General features: G+C 35.0%; 1 protein-coding gene across 1 annotated transcript in view; it reads left to right on the top strand.

Moving 5' to 3' along the window:
• LOC129004142 (disintegrin and metalloproteinase domain-containing protein 12) overlaps positions 1-17,115 on the top strand; it is a 126,514-nt gene that overhangs the window by 77,878 nt on the left and 31,521 nt on the right. The window contains exons 3-5 of the mRNA XM_054432581.1: positions 4,860-4,942; positions 5,328-5,403; positions 10,366-10,570. Of these exons, the coding sequence (XP_054288556.1) occupies positions 4,860-4,942; positions 5,328-5,403; positions 10,366-10,570 (364 nt within the window). The remainder of the gene's footprint in view (positions 1-4,859; positions 4,943-5,327; positions 5,404-10,365; positions 10,571-17,115) is intronic.

Raw genomic sequence — 17,115 nt, 5'->3', positions numbered from 1 at the left:
ACGGCGATCCTTAGGTTTTTTTGGAAGTCAGAGGCGGAAGCAAAGGTTTTAGGTTCGACCGCTTCTTCCTCCGATAAATAAGTACAGTGTAGCAGATTTATCATGGGACCTTAATGATGACGATCACGCTGACGATCCATAATTAAGACGCGAAATAAGGCTACGAAAAAGTAGCCTCAAAAACGTTTTACGTATTACCACAACACCGGTATTCCACGGAACAGTTCAATTAAAGTTTATAATAGTATTCCGTCCCCCGCACTGTCACTTTCCAGTCCTTCCATTGTAAACAAAGATTGCTGAGCAAAAACGTCCGTACACAGGAGGCTACAACTGTGAACTGATGACACTAAATGCTACATATAGCATGTAGCAGATGCTAGACGTAATATATTTGTATAACATTGCTACATATAGCAATGTTAGATGTAGCAAGTATTTCTTTTGATCTTTACCGACTCCCAATGGATAGCACAATTTCTGCTATATTTAGCAGGATCTGCTACATATAGCAGTGTTATATAGCACTTTTGAAAAGTAACTTTTTCTACTTCTAGCAAATGTTATATAACATTGCTAGATGTTACACAAATCTGCTATATAGCAGGTTTTGCTACATAGTGTAAACCCGGCTTCAGACCCACCGTTTGGAGGGTCCCAAATACACACAAGTTTTGCTGAGGGCTTTTGCTCGCGGCGGGGCGGGACTGAACCTTTCTATAGGTTTGGGCAGTAGTGATTATTATGTCTACTTCCTTACACAGCAGGTGATGAGTCAACTCCGAGAACAGCCCCAGTGGACACATAACCACGGAATTGTCACCATTACATAAAGTTACGTGATGTGTGAAACAGAAGCGATGTTTGATAAAGTTATTCGTCAAACACAATTGATATGATCAATTCTCATTCACACTGTCTGTTTATATAATTTTTCATTGGATTTATTTGGAATTTCTTTAACATGATCGTTAACATGTTTTACGTTAATAACAAGTATGCTTGGAATATGAGTATACTATATGTATTTATTTGAGTTTAATATATTATCTCAGACTCAGTGTAGACCCTACATTGGAATAGGGACTTTTTATAAATTCAATTCTACGTCATTATCATACCATCTGATAAATTACTGACATACCCAAATCCACATTTTCCATCCATCTACTTATCCCGTGTCTTCTCACAGAAGCTGTATTTACAAATTGTTGAGTATAGAATTCCATTATCAATGCAATGTCCACTTTATTACTGACTGACTAATCGATGACCCGACCCGATTTATAATTATATAGGAACAGTTATTAAAATGCCCAAAACAGCAGAGACAGCTGGGTCCAGTTACAAAATACCATGAATTTCTTTAACATTTTGTCAAGATTTAACCGGCAACATCCAGATTTAATAATTTTCAGGGAAGGTTTTAAAAACTAATTATCCTCATTCCTGACAACTTTATTTAATTTCTTTCTCATTTCAGAGATGAGTTTGTTGCATGAGATTTTTTTAACTTGAGGTAGGCCTATATAGGATAATACATTTGATTACATTTTATCTTATATTCTAATACAAGCAAAGTCTGTTTGTTTGTCTGTCTGTAATATATGTGTCAAAATCTGGCAGAAGGATTTTGTCTAAATTTTTTCATTAGGGACTTATAGCCTTAAGAACGTGATTGACGACAGCCACTACCTCAGGAAAATTCGTATTACGCTACACAATTGATTTCAAGAATCAAGAATCAATATTTTTATTCCGTTAAACATGTACATGCATTTGGATACGTCAAGGTTGATTACATGCTGCAAAAACACAAGTCAAAGATAAATTACAGTACAAAAACAAATCAGGCATTAACAAAACGATAAAATAAGATACAAAGGTTATTTAGATGGCACAGTGAAGACTATGGTATACTTGCAGGAGAAAAAAAATAGATACAAGATATTATTTAGTGAAAAACAAAATATATTATTTAGTGATATTATTTACAAAAGAAATACTTATGAAAAAGGCAGTGACTAGATTATATGATTTCTTTGGTTGAACATTTAAAAAATTCTCCCAGCCCATAAAAAGGATGTACAGTTAGCCACTGAAGAATTTGATTTTTGAAAGCTTTGTTGTTTAACAACAGTATTTTCTTGGGGAGTTTGTTAAGGCATTTGAGTCCCAGTACTTCATAATAAGATTTCATTTTTTTTCAAGTCTAACATAAGGGATGTCAATTTTCCCTTTATTCATAGTATTAAAATTGTGGACATCACCCCTAAGAGTGTGGGATTTCAGGTTCTTAAAAGTAGTCAAAAAAATGTTATATAAAAATAAATTAACAACAGTCAAAATCTTAAAATCTACAACAATTGGTCTACAGTGCTCCTTGTGATTGACATTTGCCATGATCCTGATCACTTTTTTCTGAATTAAAAGAACATCAGTGATGTGAGGGCTGCTGCCCCAAAAGATTATTCCATAATTAAGGGCTGATTGGAAAAGTGTGAAATAAGCAGTTTTTATATAGTCAAAAGAACTACATCATTGAGTTTTCTGAAAAGAAATGTCAATCTACTTAGTCTAGTACAGAGATGTTCAACATGATATGACCATGACAGGAGTTGATCCACATAAACACCCAAAAACTTAACAACTTTGGCCTTGTCACATTGTACTTCAGGAATTTTACGAAGCCCAAAGACAACGGTTTGGGTTTTCTCACTGTTTAACAAAAAACTATTTGCAGAGAACCATTCTGCTGCTACATTTTTACTGAGTTTTTAGCCTCAAGCTCAAGAGATTCTAAATCTCTGCTATGTATAAGCAAAGTTGTGTCATCAGCATAAAGTTATGTGTTACAATTTAGACTGGATGGAAGATCATTTATTGAGATTAAGAATAGCAGAGGGCCCAAGACTGAGCCTTGTGGTACCCCACAGTTGCTTAAGGCAACCGCGGACCACCGACCCCCGCTGCAAACCATCTGTCTTCGGTTACTAAGATATGTTTTCAGCAGTTTTAAAGCATTAATTTGAACACCATAAAACTCCAACTTATGGAGCAGGACATCATGGTCGACACAGTCAAACGCTTTGCTGAGATTTGAAAATTTTAAAGTTTAACATTAACCTTATATTGACCTTATTATGGGTTGCCAAGTAACTATGTTGGTTGAACAAAATAACAAGTAAAAACTAAACAAAAGATTTGTGACTATTGAGCAAAGAATACACTGCTGCAGATTACTTGATTCATATAGGGGAAAATAGAGCAAGTCAGTGAGGGTGATGAAGTTTCGTGTTGGTGCCGTTTGAGTGTTGATTGTTGAGTTAACTGGTCAACTCAATGTTTCACTCTTATTTAAGGGTCGATTTTACAATTTTTTGCACTTTTAGCGAATTTCCCTATAGGGAAGTAGCTATTACCGTAGGTCTCATGGTAAGACCTAAGCCCGGGACCGATTTACTTTTTCATTTTGATGTCCCCAGAGGCCAAAAACACCATTCGTTCAAATTTTTATATATATATATATATATATGTCCATCCGCACAATAACTTGAGTAATTTTTGTCCGATTTTGATAAAATTTGGTTTAAAGGTGTAAGGCGGGATAAACGTGAATTAGTTCGCGAACCAGCATGACCGGACTATGGGAACGGGGGTTTATGTGGGGTTTTATGGGGTAAAAATCGGGTTTTCCTATTTTTGACCCTAAAAACACAAAATTTCACAATTTCTTTTTAAACCATTTTGTAGAGCTTAAAAAAAACAAATAATTTAGTATATTGAATCCTTATAATGCGCCTAAATGTTACAGAAAAAATTCAAAAAAATTGTAATTTTAAAATTCCCATGTTATTCTTATGGAGAATAAGTCAACTGTTGTAGTTTGCTTGTTTATGAACATATTTTGATCGATTTTGGAAAACACTTTTATTTCTTACTAAACTATTATCATTTTATAAAAAAAGTCTTTTTTACCCTCCCTGTTGCAGCAAACCTAATTACTCGTTAAACTAATTCTATTTAAATAGGAAATAAATGTGCTATTTTTATGGAGGCATTTTAGTGTAAATCCAATCAGGTTAATGGAAATTCGCTTAGTCTGCAGGTTTGCTGCAGCGGGGGTATTTTTAGTTAACATAATTTGGGACAGCTGTATCCTACTAAATATTATAAATGAGAAAGTTTGAATAGATGTTTGTGACAAGTAAAAGCGAAAAATACAGTCGGATTGGGCTGAAATTTGGGGTGATGATAGCTCACATTCCCGATTAACATATAGGCATAATGTTATCTCAAAACTCCTTTCAGGCTCCGCCCCAGTGGCTCTGGAGTTTCCCATGTTAACCTTGTATTCACATTTAAAAGGAGTTAAATAATTTTGTCAGCTGATTTGACCAAACAAGTTGGTTCTATGATATTCAATAGCATTGAAAAGTTTAAAGGTTTACCAACAGGGTGCAGCACTATTATATTTTTTGCAACCCATATATAAATCCCAAAGTGCACATGAACTTTTGAGAATGCAAAGAACAGTTTGCCCGCTACGGAATACCAGATGTTGTTTCTGACACTGGTACCCAACTTGTTAGCCAAGACTTCAAGCTTTTTGCCCATACTTGGTTGTTCAAAATTGTTGTTTCTTCACCGCATAATCACCAATCCATAGTTCATAGTTCATTGTTCATGGTAAGGCAGAATCAGCGGGTTGTAAAAACGGGGCTCCGTCCCCCGGTACTTTTTACTAATATAGGCTACACTATTTGTCACATTTTTACAATATTAGATAGCACTAACGTCTAAGGTTCTGTATTGTTGAAATTAAAACTATAGTGTAACCAAAGCTTTTATTATTTCAGAATGGAGTGGAGCATCTTCATGATGTGACTGTGGCTCTAGACATGAATGGAAGGGACCAACTGCTAGATCTTAGACTCAATAGGTGAGCTTGTGTCCCTTCCCTTAGTATCGTATTTCCTTTGGTAGCCTATCCCTTTTAGAAACTTTTTTTCATCCAAAAAAATGTTATCTTCAGTCAATTTAATATTAAGTTATATGAAATAAAATAAAATAAATTAATAAAAATAAATATTTTGGAGAATTCATCAGTCAAAACTATTAGATAAAAAAAATCAATTCTGGGAATAAATAAAATAGAAGATAAAACTAGCCATTCTGGAAAACATTATTTTGAAGACGTATTTCCCCACTATATTGTCTTATAGAAATTTGGTCTTCTATTTCAAGACTTGCAAGATTGTAGGTGCATGTACCAAACTTTCAGTCAGTTTGTAATAAATACCTAGAATCATTATTTTTCGTTTCAGAGAGTTAATACCCAAAGGATATTTTGAAAAACACCAAAAGGATGGTTTATATGTAGTCAGGAGACCCAACCATCAGGTATGTTAACATTTTGTTATATCTATATTTAATTTATTTATACAATTACATTTTTTTACACAATAGTTTACGTATAGTACTGGGAACATACATAACTACTACTTGACATCCTTTTTTTTACTTTTTTTTCTGACAGAAACTTCTTTTACAGAGCATTCAAAATAAAGTTCACAACTTTGTTAATTTTTTCTTTCTCTTTTTTTGATTATTTTATGCTGTAAAACTTAATAGTTATAGTAAAAATTGTAAACATTTGTACTATGTTTCAAATTTGATGGAATAAATCATCATTCATTATTTTTTACAGAAATATTCTTTTAATCTAGGATACAACTTTTCTTGCAATTAACTCATAAAAAAGAACGGCTCATAAATTAGAGAATTACTGTACCTCTAAACATATTGTATCAGTACAGTAGTGAATGCATTGGTAAGCTGTATTGTCAGCTGCAGCTAACCAAATAAGTGTTGATGTGATGTGAGCTTGTGTTTATGTGTTTGTGTTTGGTGAAACTGACTGATTGGACCACAGTCTAACCAATCAATCCACACTTGTGTAGAATACAACACCACACTGTGTTCAGCTCGCTGTAGCTAAGGTAGCTCTAGTTGTAACCATCTTGTGGTTCATACTTAAGCTGATCAACATTTATTGATTTTAAATATTCAAATTAACCAGTAAAAAGAGGTAAAAATTTACCCGCCCTATACCTTCCGCAAAGATTCGTGGTGGCTGAAGGATTAGGACGGTCGGGTTTTGTCCCAGCCCCTAAATTAGCCCTCACTCGGCTGCTCTGGGGTTTGACAATGTGTAACCCACTGGGCTCAATGCATAGGTGGTAAACTTTTTGTATATCACCATAATGTGTATTAAATAACGTCATTTTTGTAACCTGCATCAAATAACAAGAACATTGAGCCCAAACACGAAATAATTGCGATGATATTAAGCATACCACGACACGAAAACTGTCCATTATTTTAAAACCAAATGCATACTTAATATCGTCGCAATTATTTCGTGTTTGGGCTTAATGTTCTTGTTATTTGACGCAGGTTACTAAACTGGCGTTATTTAATACACTGTGATATACCAAAATTCTCCCAACTATGCATTGAGCTTAGTGGGTGACTCATGGCACAGAAAACATACTACTATAACCCAGAATACCAACCGCATGGTAAAATGCATTAAGTGTTTTGAGAGAGCTTTGCCTGTCAAATCGTAGGCAGCGCCACCAGCGTTACCATGCACTCAGCATAGCAACGCTGGTGGCGCTGCCTGCGGATTGACAGGCAAAGCTCTCTCAAAACACTTTAATGCTTTTTACCATGCGGTTGGCATTCTGGGTTATAGTAGTATGTTTTCTGTGCTCATGGTCAAAACCCAGGGCAGTTGAGCAGGGCCTAATTTAGGGGCTAGGACACCACCCGACCGTCCTAATCCCTCAGCCGCCACGAATCTTTGCGGAAGGTATAAATTTGAACAAACTTTTGTTGTCTTGGCTTAATAAGTGTCAACCGTATTTATAATTTTCAGAAAAATTTTTATTTAATCATTAAATGCCGTTAGGGATTACCTATAATATGCAAGATATGTTACCGTAGGTCTCATAGCAAAACCTAGGCCCAGGACCGATTTACTTTTTCGTTTCGATGTCCCCAGAGGCCAAAAACACCATTTGTTCAAATTCATATATATATAAAATATGTATAGTAAAAAATACCCCAGCCGCAGTAAACCTGCCAACTAAACAAATTTCCATTTCCCTGAATTGTTTTTTAATTAAATCTATTTAAATAACATTAGGTTTAACGAGTACCTAGGTTTGTTGCCCTAAGGAAACTAATAAAGTGTGGTTTTTAGTAAAATACTAGTGGCTTGTAGCCCTAAATATATATATTCTAGTAATTATTTTGTACAAATTGTTAATCTCATGGGTTACCCTACCTTGAATTATCATTCAACATTTTTGTATATTATAATATGTATAATAGTTATTACATACCTGCATAATGCATTTTGATGTCTGGTCTGTTTAAAATAAAAATTCCAAAGGACTGTTCATGCGGTGTGTTTATAATAAAAACTTTCTACATGATATTATTTCTATATTTTGTTTTTACACCAAAAAACATACAATTGGAAAAAGTCTATTTCAGCTTTAAGCCCCCCATACACGGGCAAACATGTTCACGAGCATGTTCGTGACGGTGTTGGCGGCAAACATGCTCGCCCATGTGTGGGGTCTGCGAGCCTTCGTACCGGCGAGCTTGTTTTGCTCGGTGTTCGGCTCGTCGGACTGTCACAGCACGAGAGAAGTGAGTACTGTGCGGTGGCAGCAAATAGGCAAGCATGCTCGACCGTCTGTTGGAAACGTCGAGCATGTTCGCAAGCTTGTCCGCCAATAGGCTCGCTAACATGCTCGCCCGTGTATGGGGGGCTTTAGTATAATTAGTCAATGATAATAGTATACATATTAAAGTACATATTACAAATTATCATATGCTTTAGATAAAGTTAAACTTAGATAAAGTTAAACATGTTTTAAAATAAACAAAGCAGACATTACCTAGATTCCCATGCTATTTAAATGTGAATTATATTATTCCGTAACAACCTTTTGGTGCATAATTGAGAAAAATTAATAATTTCCCCAAAATATTATGCCCAGACCTTTAAAATGAGACCCCTCCCAGCTTTTTACGGCCTCCCGTTTGCTCACAATTTCATTGTAAAATTTTGGGCTTACGGAATTAGATATATAGATTAATAGCTTAGTATAAAATAAATACATTTGCCAAGTTTGATCAAAATATATCCATAAACAAGCGAACAACAACATTTTACAATATTCTCCATAAGAATAACATAGGAATTTTTAAATTATTTTTTTAAATTTTCTCTGTTACCAATAACCGTAAAAAAACACTTTGATGTACTAAATTGTTTGCTTTTTTAAGCTCTTTAAAAAGGCATAGAGAAAAATTGGAAAATTTTGTGTTTTGAGGGTCAAAAATGAGAAAAACCAATTTTTACCCCATAAAACTTCGTTCCCATGGTCCGATCATGCTAGTTTGCGAACTCTTTCAAGTTTATGACCGCCTAACACCATTGAACCAAATTTCATCAAAATTGGACAAAATTACTTGAGTTATCGCGTTCACGGACACTATATATATAAAAATTTCAAGGAATAGCGTTTTTGGCCTCTCGGGACATCAACATGAAAAAGTTATTCGGTCACGGGTCTAGATCTTTCTGTGCCACCTACGATAATAGCTACTTCCCTATAAAGAAATTCACCAAAAGGAAAAAAAGGTAGCCTTCAGTGGCGGAGGGGCCCACGATCTATGGAGGCCCATGAACCTTTACCGGCATTTTTCAGGAAATTTTACTGGGACACAGTCCGCGATAGTGTGACTGGCTCAGCCTATTATAACAGTATTAATATGAGAATTACCATACGTTTTTTTGTGGCAACAATTTTTAATACCAGTAAGAGCACTAGGACAAATAGTTTACAACAGCTAAACTGGCACTATTACTTGAACGATCGACATGAATTCTCTACCAACCTAAGTAAAAGAATTGTCATCAGTCATGCAGGTTGCATCAACTGTCCTCGTGGACTGTTTGAAGGCGCTATAATAGGGCCGTATTTAGAACCAATGTGGCCCCCGGCCTAGGAGGATAAAAAAACATTAATGTTATACTTCGGCCGCTGAGAGAGCGACCTACTCTAGCATTGGTTAGCATTAGTGCGCAGGTTGCTTTCTAAGCGGTCAAACAATAATACCCCTAGCCCCCGGCGGGTCACACCAGAGAGGGCCCTATATGCCGATTTAACTAAATGAAGTTGACAATTTTTTTTACGATCAAATCGGGCGAATTGACCGAGGTGGCTGGCTAGGGCACTAGCTAATAAATAATTCCATTCTTTCATTGATGCTAAAGAAGGATTTTAATTTCATTACATTTCTTCCTATTAGTAGCCTGCACTTCAGATTTGTTTACTTTGAGTCAGGTAAAAAATGTTACTTACAAATGGGCCAAATCAGATCGGTTTAAAATCGGTTTGGTTTGGAAATTAGATTTTTTTTTATATAATGTCGATTTTAGAGCCGAGCAAAGCCTGGCCAACATGCTTTCGAGAGATTAAGCACAAAGTCAGAAAATCAAGCCGATTTTCTCAGTACTCAATACAATAATGCCCAATTAAAAATAAAAGCTCTTTTGTCTGTGATGATCACGTTCACGAAATTGAAGGATTAGGCCTACGCTTTTGTCGTTCTTGCGGAAGACGATAATGACGTTTCTTTTGCACCGATAGATATATCTAGGATTTTGCTGTTTCACTACCAGGGCAGACTGAGGGGAGTGCCAGACTCCTGGGCAGCAGTGTCCACCTGTCAGGGACTCAGAGGTGTAGTGTTTGATAGTGACCATTTCATCTTGTTTGTAGGAGGTGGAGCTGTGTCACTACCAGGGCAGACTGAGGGGAGTGCCAGACTCCTGGGCAGCAGTGTCCACCTGTCAGGGACTCAGAGGTGTAGTGTTTGATAGTGACCAACTCATCTTGTTTGTAGGAGGTGGAGCTGTGTCACTACCAGGGCAGACTGAGGGGAGTGCCAGACTCCTGGGCAGCAGTGTCCACCTGTCAGGGACTCAGAGGTGTAGTGTTTGATAGTGACCATTTCATCTTGTTTGTAGGAGGTGGAGCTGTGTCACTACCAGGGCAGACTGAGGGGAGTGCCAGACTCCTGGGCAGCAGTGTCCACCTGTCAGGGACTCGGAGGTGTAGTGTTTGATAGTGACCAACTCATCTTGTTTGTAGGAGGTGGAGCTGTGTCACTACCAGGGCAGACTGAGGGGAGTGCCAGACTCCTGGGCAGCAGTGTCCACCTGTCAGGGACTCAGAGGTGTAGTGTTTGATAGTGACCATTTCATCTTGTTTGTAGGAGGTGGAGCTGTGTCACTACCAGGGCAGACTGAGGGGAGTGCCAGACTCCTGGGCAGCAGTGTCCACCTGTCAGGGACTCAGAGGTGTGGTGTATGATGGTGACCAACTTCACTACCTGGAGAGAGCCACAGACAGCCCTGACGTCCATGACACTGACCACTACCTCTACTCTCACATCAATCTAGTCGCCAACCATACTTGTGGTTAGCATCACTGCAGCTTTGCTGTTATCAAACTGTAAAAAATTGTTTCTAAATCAGTTTGTGTTGAGCAATTAACCAAAAGACAAGCAATTTTTTCAGAGTTTTGCAACTCGCAGGCCATCGTGACTGATTAGATTGATACCACTACATTCCATAATGGAATTGTATTAAATTGGTACTAAGAACAAATAACCGTCCCACAGGCAACGATACAGTTTCAATCCTCGCCCGTTTTTGCCAAGCCTTAAGCCCTCTGTGACACCATTGCGATGCGGGCCCGTCCCATATAGGACGAAGCAGTTTAGACTATTGAATCATACACGAGCTTTCACACCATTGAAGGTTTGCCCGGATGAACCTGAAGCTTTGTCCGAGCTCAAAAATTTTTCCACAAGAACCTAAACTTTCACTGTGGCTCGGACCGGATGGCTAGTTTTTAGAACATTGACTCTTATGTACGCTTTCACACTTGTGCATTCCGAGCTGGTTTCCCCCGGTCATCAATCGGTAGTTTTGACAATCTGCGGCTATCAGTGATTTAGTGTGGTTTATTTTCTTGAAGTTTGTGTTTTTCGATATGGAGGAAGAAATTGATATTTTCATCGAGCACTTCATTCAGTTTGGTCAAGTATTATATTTTGGTTTGGCTCAAAGGCCAGTGACGTGGGACAATACTGGACACAAACCACTATAAACTATGTGTTTTTTGTTTTGTTGGTAAGAATAACCAGGGTTTGGCAAAACCATTTTCTATTTGCCTGTTTAAATAAAAAAAAAATTTGTATTTAATATGTTTAACGATGACATAAGTTTGCTTCTATAGAGAAGGTAATGAATGAGGTGTTTTACATGTATAGATATGCATATATAATTGGCTCTCCTCTGGGCCCATCAAAACAAAAAACAATAAAACGGCAATAGTTCTGTATATTATTAAGCCCCATAAGCCACATACTTCTTCTCCATAGGGAAAAATTCGTTAAAATTGTGAAAGCTTACCATAGTTATGTTGTAAACGAAGCATGACGAGAGGTGCGTTTTGAGCTAAAATCTGATATGCCGTGGACACTCTACAGAAGTAAATGGTAGTGCCAGGTGTTTGAGAGCAATCTTCTTCCCTTCGTCACACCGCAGCCATCACCATAACTTTTGAAAATACTATCAGTCACCCTTTTTACACACATCTTTTCAATCCAAATATCGCCTTTATCATGGGAGCACTGTGCTTTCTTTTCAGATACAACAATTAAAGCATAACAACCTTTATTTTATTCATTTAAATCTCTAATGCTCCCAAAAGTTTCAAAATTTCAGCCTGGAAACCCCCACATCCGTGCAGATAGTGTGAAAGAGCCTTCCGGGCCAGGCCGCGCATCGCACTGGTGTTAAAGAGGGCATAAAATGCCAGGTGCTATTTTGAATTATAGTACATAATTTTATTTCAAATTTTTGTTTGAATAATTCAAAACAGTACTGAAACTGATTCTTAATTGTCTGATAAAAAATTAAAAAGCAAAGCTGCAAGATTAGGTTTATTACTTAATTTTTAATGGGTTTTATATTATAATGAGGTAACACAAATATACTATAGGAGTTTTACTACTTTAAAAAGATAAAACAAAAAAAGATAAAAAAGATAAAAGTTTCCTATACAAGCTGGGTGTTCCTAGGCGCGGAGAGTGAAGTGCCCTCCGCTTGTCTTATGTGTTTTAATGGTACTGTTTTCCTAGAAGCAGAGCGACCACCACGGGAAGCAAAGACAAAGCTTCTCCACGTTCCGCGATTAGTAAAGGAATGACCTTGTTATTAAACGGCTCTGTTTTTCTAGAAACCGAAAACCGCTCTTCCGCGTTCCTCTGCTCCAAGAGCCGAGAAGTCCGCTTTCCGCCTGCAGACTGGCTGGGTCTCTGTACATTTATCAAAGTACCAATTGATCGAGCTTTGCTTGAGTCAATGAGAGCAGTAGTCTTTTGTCAATTCCACTCATCCAAATATATTTATTAGCAAATTTTTAATATAGGGAATAAGCTGTTGCTGTAGGTCACATGGTAAAATCTGAACACGGACCGATTTACTTTTTTGTTTTGAGGTCTCTAGAGACCAAAAACACTATCTGTTCTGATTTATATGTACAGGGTGTTCGAGGAAAACAATTCGGGACTATTGGATATGATTCCATGTTGGATAAAATAAAAATGAGTCATTGCTTGCGAAACTTTGGAAGCTATCCTTAAGCTCATTAAACTCATTATGAAAACTTTATCACTCACTACTTTATAACTAACTTTATCACTATCTTTATCACTATCAATTTCTTCTCTTAAACTCTTGGCTACTGAACAAGAGAAATCATTAAACTTGTTTGCTACATCGGCTGGAAAGCTAATCAACATATCATTATTATCTTTCAAGACTAGTATAGATTTATTAATTTATCCATTTCCTGTTAATTTTGTTATAAATATCCATTGTGGTTTACTATTGTTTTTTTGTTGGTTTCAAATGAGTTGAAGTAGTAGCGTTGTTTTGCACATCTAATCTAATTTTATCAGGGCGTTCTTCTCGTTTATGCATCTGTTCTTTGAAAGTGTCATCAGAATTTTTTACATGTTCCTTATAATTTTTATTTTTTTGGTCAATGCTATTTTTTATTGTTATGTTCATCCACAGGGTTTTAAACTTACACTTTGTTTGATATGACAGAGATAAAAGATATGCCAGAACATGCATATATACCCTGATATCCTCCATTTTGTGTTTTACGCATACAGTAAACATTTTTATCTTTGAAATTTTCTAACTGATCTTTATGAAACTTGGTATATATATGTTAAAATAGGAGTTTTTGTTGATCTTTTAGTGAATTCCCCTATAGGGAAGTAGCTAGTATTATTGTAAGGCTACAACACCCGGGACTGATAAACTTTTTCATTTTGATGTCCCAAGAGGCCAAAAACACTATTTGTTCATATTATTATGTATTATGTATGTATATGCAGGGTGTCCTTTGCTGTAAGTAAACAGCTTAACTCCTGGAAATGGTTCATCGGGTCAAAATAAATAGAAAATAAAGAATAACATTTGTTCCGAAATAGCATCGTTAACTAAATCAGAAATTTTGTATTTTGCAATGTTACATGTCATTTTTAGAACATTCACTACATTCATTCTTTAGTTATATAATTCTTCTTCTTTTATTGTACCAAAATTCGCCATATAGCCTATTTAAATAAATTGTCAGAAAATTAATAGTAAATTTAAATTATATTATCCTTTAATCACCCCTCAGAAACCATCATCACATTTTAAAATATATTGTATACATTCAACACATATTATTGTTAATAAAAACCTGTAACCTGTAATTAAGTCCATAGTTGCAATAACACTTTTATCCAAAATTATTAATATAGTATAAATTATTTTTAAAACCCCCACATTAAATTAATATCCAAAAGCCTGATTATTAGTGCACGTGTAAGTGATGAAGAAAGAAGACAGCTGGCTTCAACAATGAACTGATCAACATCCTGTGTGAAATTAAAAATTTTCCTCCTTCTCTATTGGGACATGGCAGCTTAAACACCTTAAATTCAGTGAGGGTATAATCCCTAACATTTAAAGTCAAAGTGATTAAAATTATTTAACTTAACATTAACTTAACAACAGAAGAACAATTTAGCTTTTATACATACATTTTTTTTTCATTTCAAATTTGTACTGCCACCTCAAGATTTATATAAATTGGACACTGTTACTGAAGATCTGGTGAGAACTCTCCATTTCGTATAGGCTTAGCCTACCTTCAAGAAATTCAACTTAATAGACCTATTTTATTTACTTTCTGATCATCGAACCTAATTATTTGAATTCAAAAACTACTTTATTTTCATCAATAATAATCCCAGAAAAACAATTTGAACAAGAGAACTAAATTCAACTTTGATAAATTTTTTAGGTACCTAGTCTATTCATTGTTGGACTTATTTAATTTACCTATCCAAGCCTAAGAGCAATATCAAAATTATCCCATTTTTCATAATAATTGACATATTTTATTTCATAAATTAAAATATTTGAAGATCTTTTTAGCCAGCCGAGTTCCCCTCCCTGAGATTTATGTAATTAAACTTAAAATATCTTATTATTAACTCATTCTTCTGTTTTTACTGAGCTAGGCTAAACCAAAGATGGCGACCCTGTAACTTAACTTATCTGTTCATTTAAATATCAAACCCCATTCATCATTGTAATATCTTATTCCTAGCCTAGTTCATTAAATTTTTATTGTTAAGAAATTCTTCAGCTTAATAATTTGTCTTGCTATAAGTATATTTAATCTAGGCTTAACTTAGCATAATAAATAGTAAGTAAGTTAAAGGACAAACCTGAACCAAATTTTATTAACTTAGTCCAAATTATTAAAAACACGAAACGCATCGTGTTTTCTTTTAATTTTTCACATGAACATTTTTTGTATTGGTCATACTGATATTTATGAATCTTTGAGTGCATGTTAAAAGAGGACCATGTTGGGGAAAAATTGTTTTGGTCTCACTAAACATTTTAGAATGTTGGCCATTTAACATTTTTACATTTAAGTTACTAAAATTTGGATAATTTGATAAAAGACTGTCAGGAACACCCTTATTGAGCGTTTTAAATTCCTTATCAAATGTAACAAAATTCAAAAAGATCAAATAACAAATAAGTGAAATGTCAAGTTGTTTAGTTGTAAAATGAGGTAGAACAAGGCTAAGCTAATTAAGTTTGGTTTGACTCATTTTACAACTACAAATATTAATATTTCAGCTATTTTCATGTTATTAGACCTTTTAGCAAATTTTCCATATAGGGAATAAGATTTTCCAATTTTTCCAAATTTTCCATATAACCGTAGGTCTAATGGTAAGACTTGGACCCAGGACGGATTTACTTTTTTATTTTGATGTCCCTAGAAGCCAAAAACACCCCCTGTTCAAATTCATATATATATATGTGTGTCTGTTAGCACGTTAACTCAAGCAAAAATGATCCGTTTTCGATGAAATTTTGTACAATTGGTACATTTGGTTTTTCTCGTTTTTGACCCTCAAAACATAAAAATTTTCCAAATTTTCTTTATATACCTACCATTTTGAAGAGCTTAAAATAACAAATAATTTAGTATATTGAAGTGTTTTTGTATGGTTATTGGTTATGGAGAAATTTGTAAATAAAAAATTTCCATGTTATTCTTATGGGAAAAGAGACCAATGCTATTTTTAATTTTTTTAAATAGTTATTGTGATCCAATTCAAAACTTCAAAATGGCAGCCATTTAAATTTTGTTAACGCTACCAAGTTCAAATACCCATTTAACATACCCAGTTCAAATAAATAAGTAAACTGTTGTAGTTTGCTTGTTTATGAATATATTTGGATCAAACTTGGCAAATCAATTTATTTTATACTAAGCTAATAATATTTTACCAACAAACACACTTTATTACCCTCCCTGTAGGCAGCAAACCTAGGTACTCGTTAAACCTAATGTTATTTGATTAGATTTAATTGAAAATCAAATCAGGCAAATGGAAATTCGCTTAGTCTGCAGGTTTGCTGCAGCGGGGGTATTTGAACTTGGTATCATTTAAAAGAAAATATTAAATGCTAAATACAGTATTCTTGACATTCTTTCATAAAATCAGCCAGTTTTTTGTTATTGGAATTTAAAGAATTTATTGTAAATTAAATAAAGTTAAAAAAAAAAAAATTGCTGCTATTTTGAAATTTTGAATTGGAACAAAATAACTACAGTATTTAAAAAAATTCAAAATAACATTGGTCTCTTTGCCATTAACATACTAAATTTCATAAAGATTGGATGGAATGACCCGAAAATACAAATGTTAATGTGAAAAATACAAAATGGCGGTGGATATCTGGTTGATGAAGCGCTTTTATTGTATACATTAGGTGCTCTTTACTTTGACCCATGAAACAATTTTCCAGAGTTTTGCTGTTTACTTACAAGACACCCTGCTGTATATAAATTTAATTTAGTTTCTTAATATTTCTGTAAGCTGCCCATATACAATTTTTACTGGAGTAACAATGATAAAATTTAAGTGAAAATTTGAGATAAACATGTAAACCTACTTTTATGAATATACGAATGATCAGGGTTTTATGGGGGTTTTAATAGCGTAAAAATTTGAGTTTCTCATTTTTGGCTTTTAAAAACATAAGAGGTTTCCAGAACTATTTGTAACGCTTGAAAAAACTAATACTTTAGAATACAGAAGGGTTGTTGTACACTAAATGTTGTCCGAGAAAAGTTAAATAATCAATTTAAATTCTACTGGAACTTAAATTAATAAAAACCAAAATTAGTTGTGAAAAACGTGAGTCTCCTTTATATTACTTTTATAATCAAAATGAACTATAACGAGCCATGGCTCGGTCCCCCGTTATTTTAAGATAAATAGGGCTCTTTACAGACAATACTGTATTGAACTCAGCCTGGAGACAAACCCGCAACAAACACAATTCCGCTAGCGGAG

Source organism: Macrosteles quadrilineatus, unplaced genomic scaffold, assembly GCF_028750875.1.
Source record: "Macrosteles quadrilineatus isolate MER2022 unplaced genomic scaffold, UCM_ALF_1.0 Scaffold_1__1_contigs__length_201487025, whole genome shotgun sequence".
Classification (NCBI taxonomy): domain Eukaryota; kingdom Metazoa; phylum Arthropoda; class Insecta; order Hemiptera; family Cicadellidae; genus Macrosteles; species Macrosteles quadrilineatus.
Note: the sequence above shows the minus strand (reverse complement) of the source record. Positions and strands in the feature narration are given on the sequence as shown.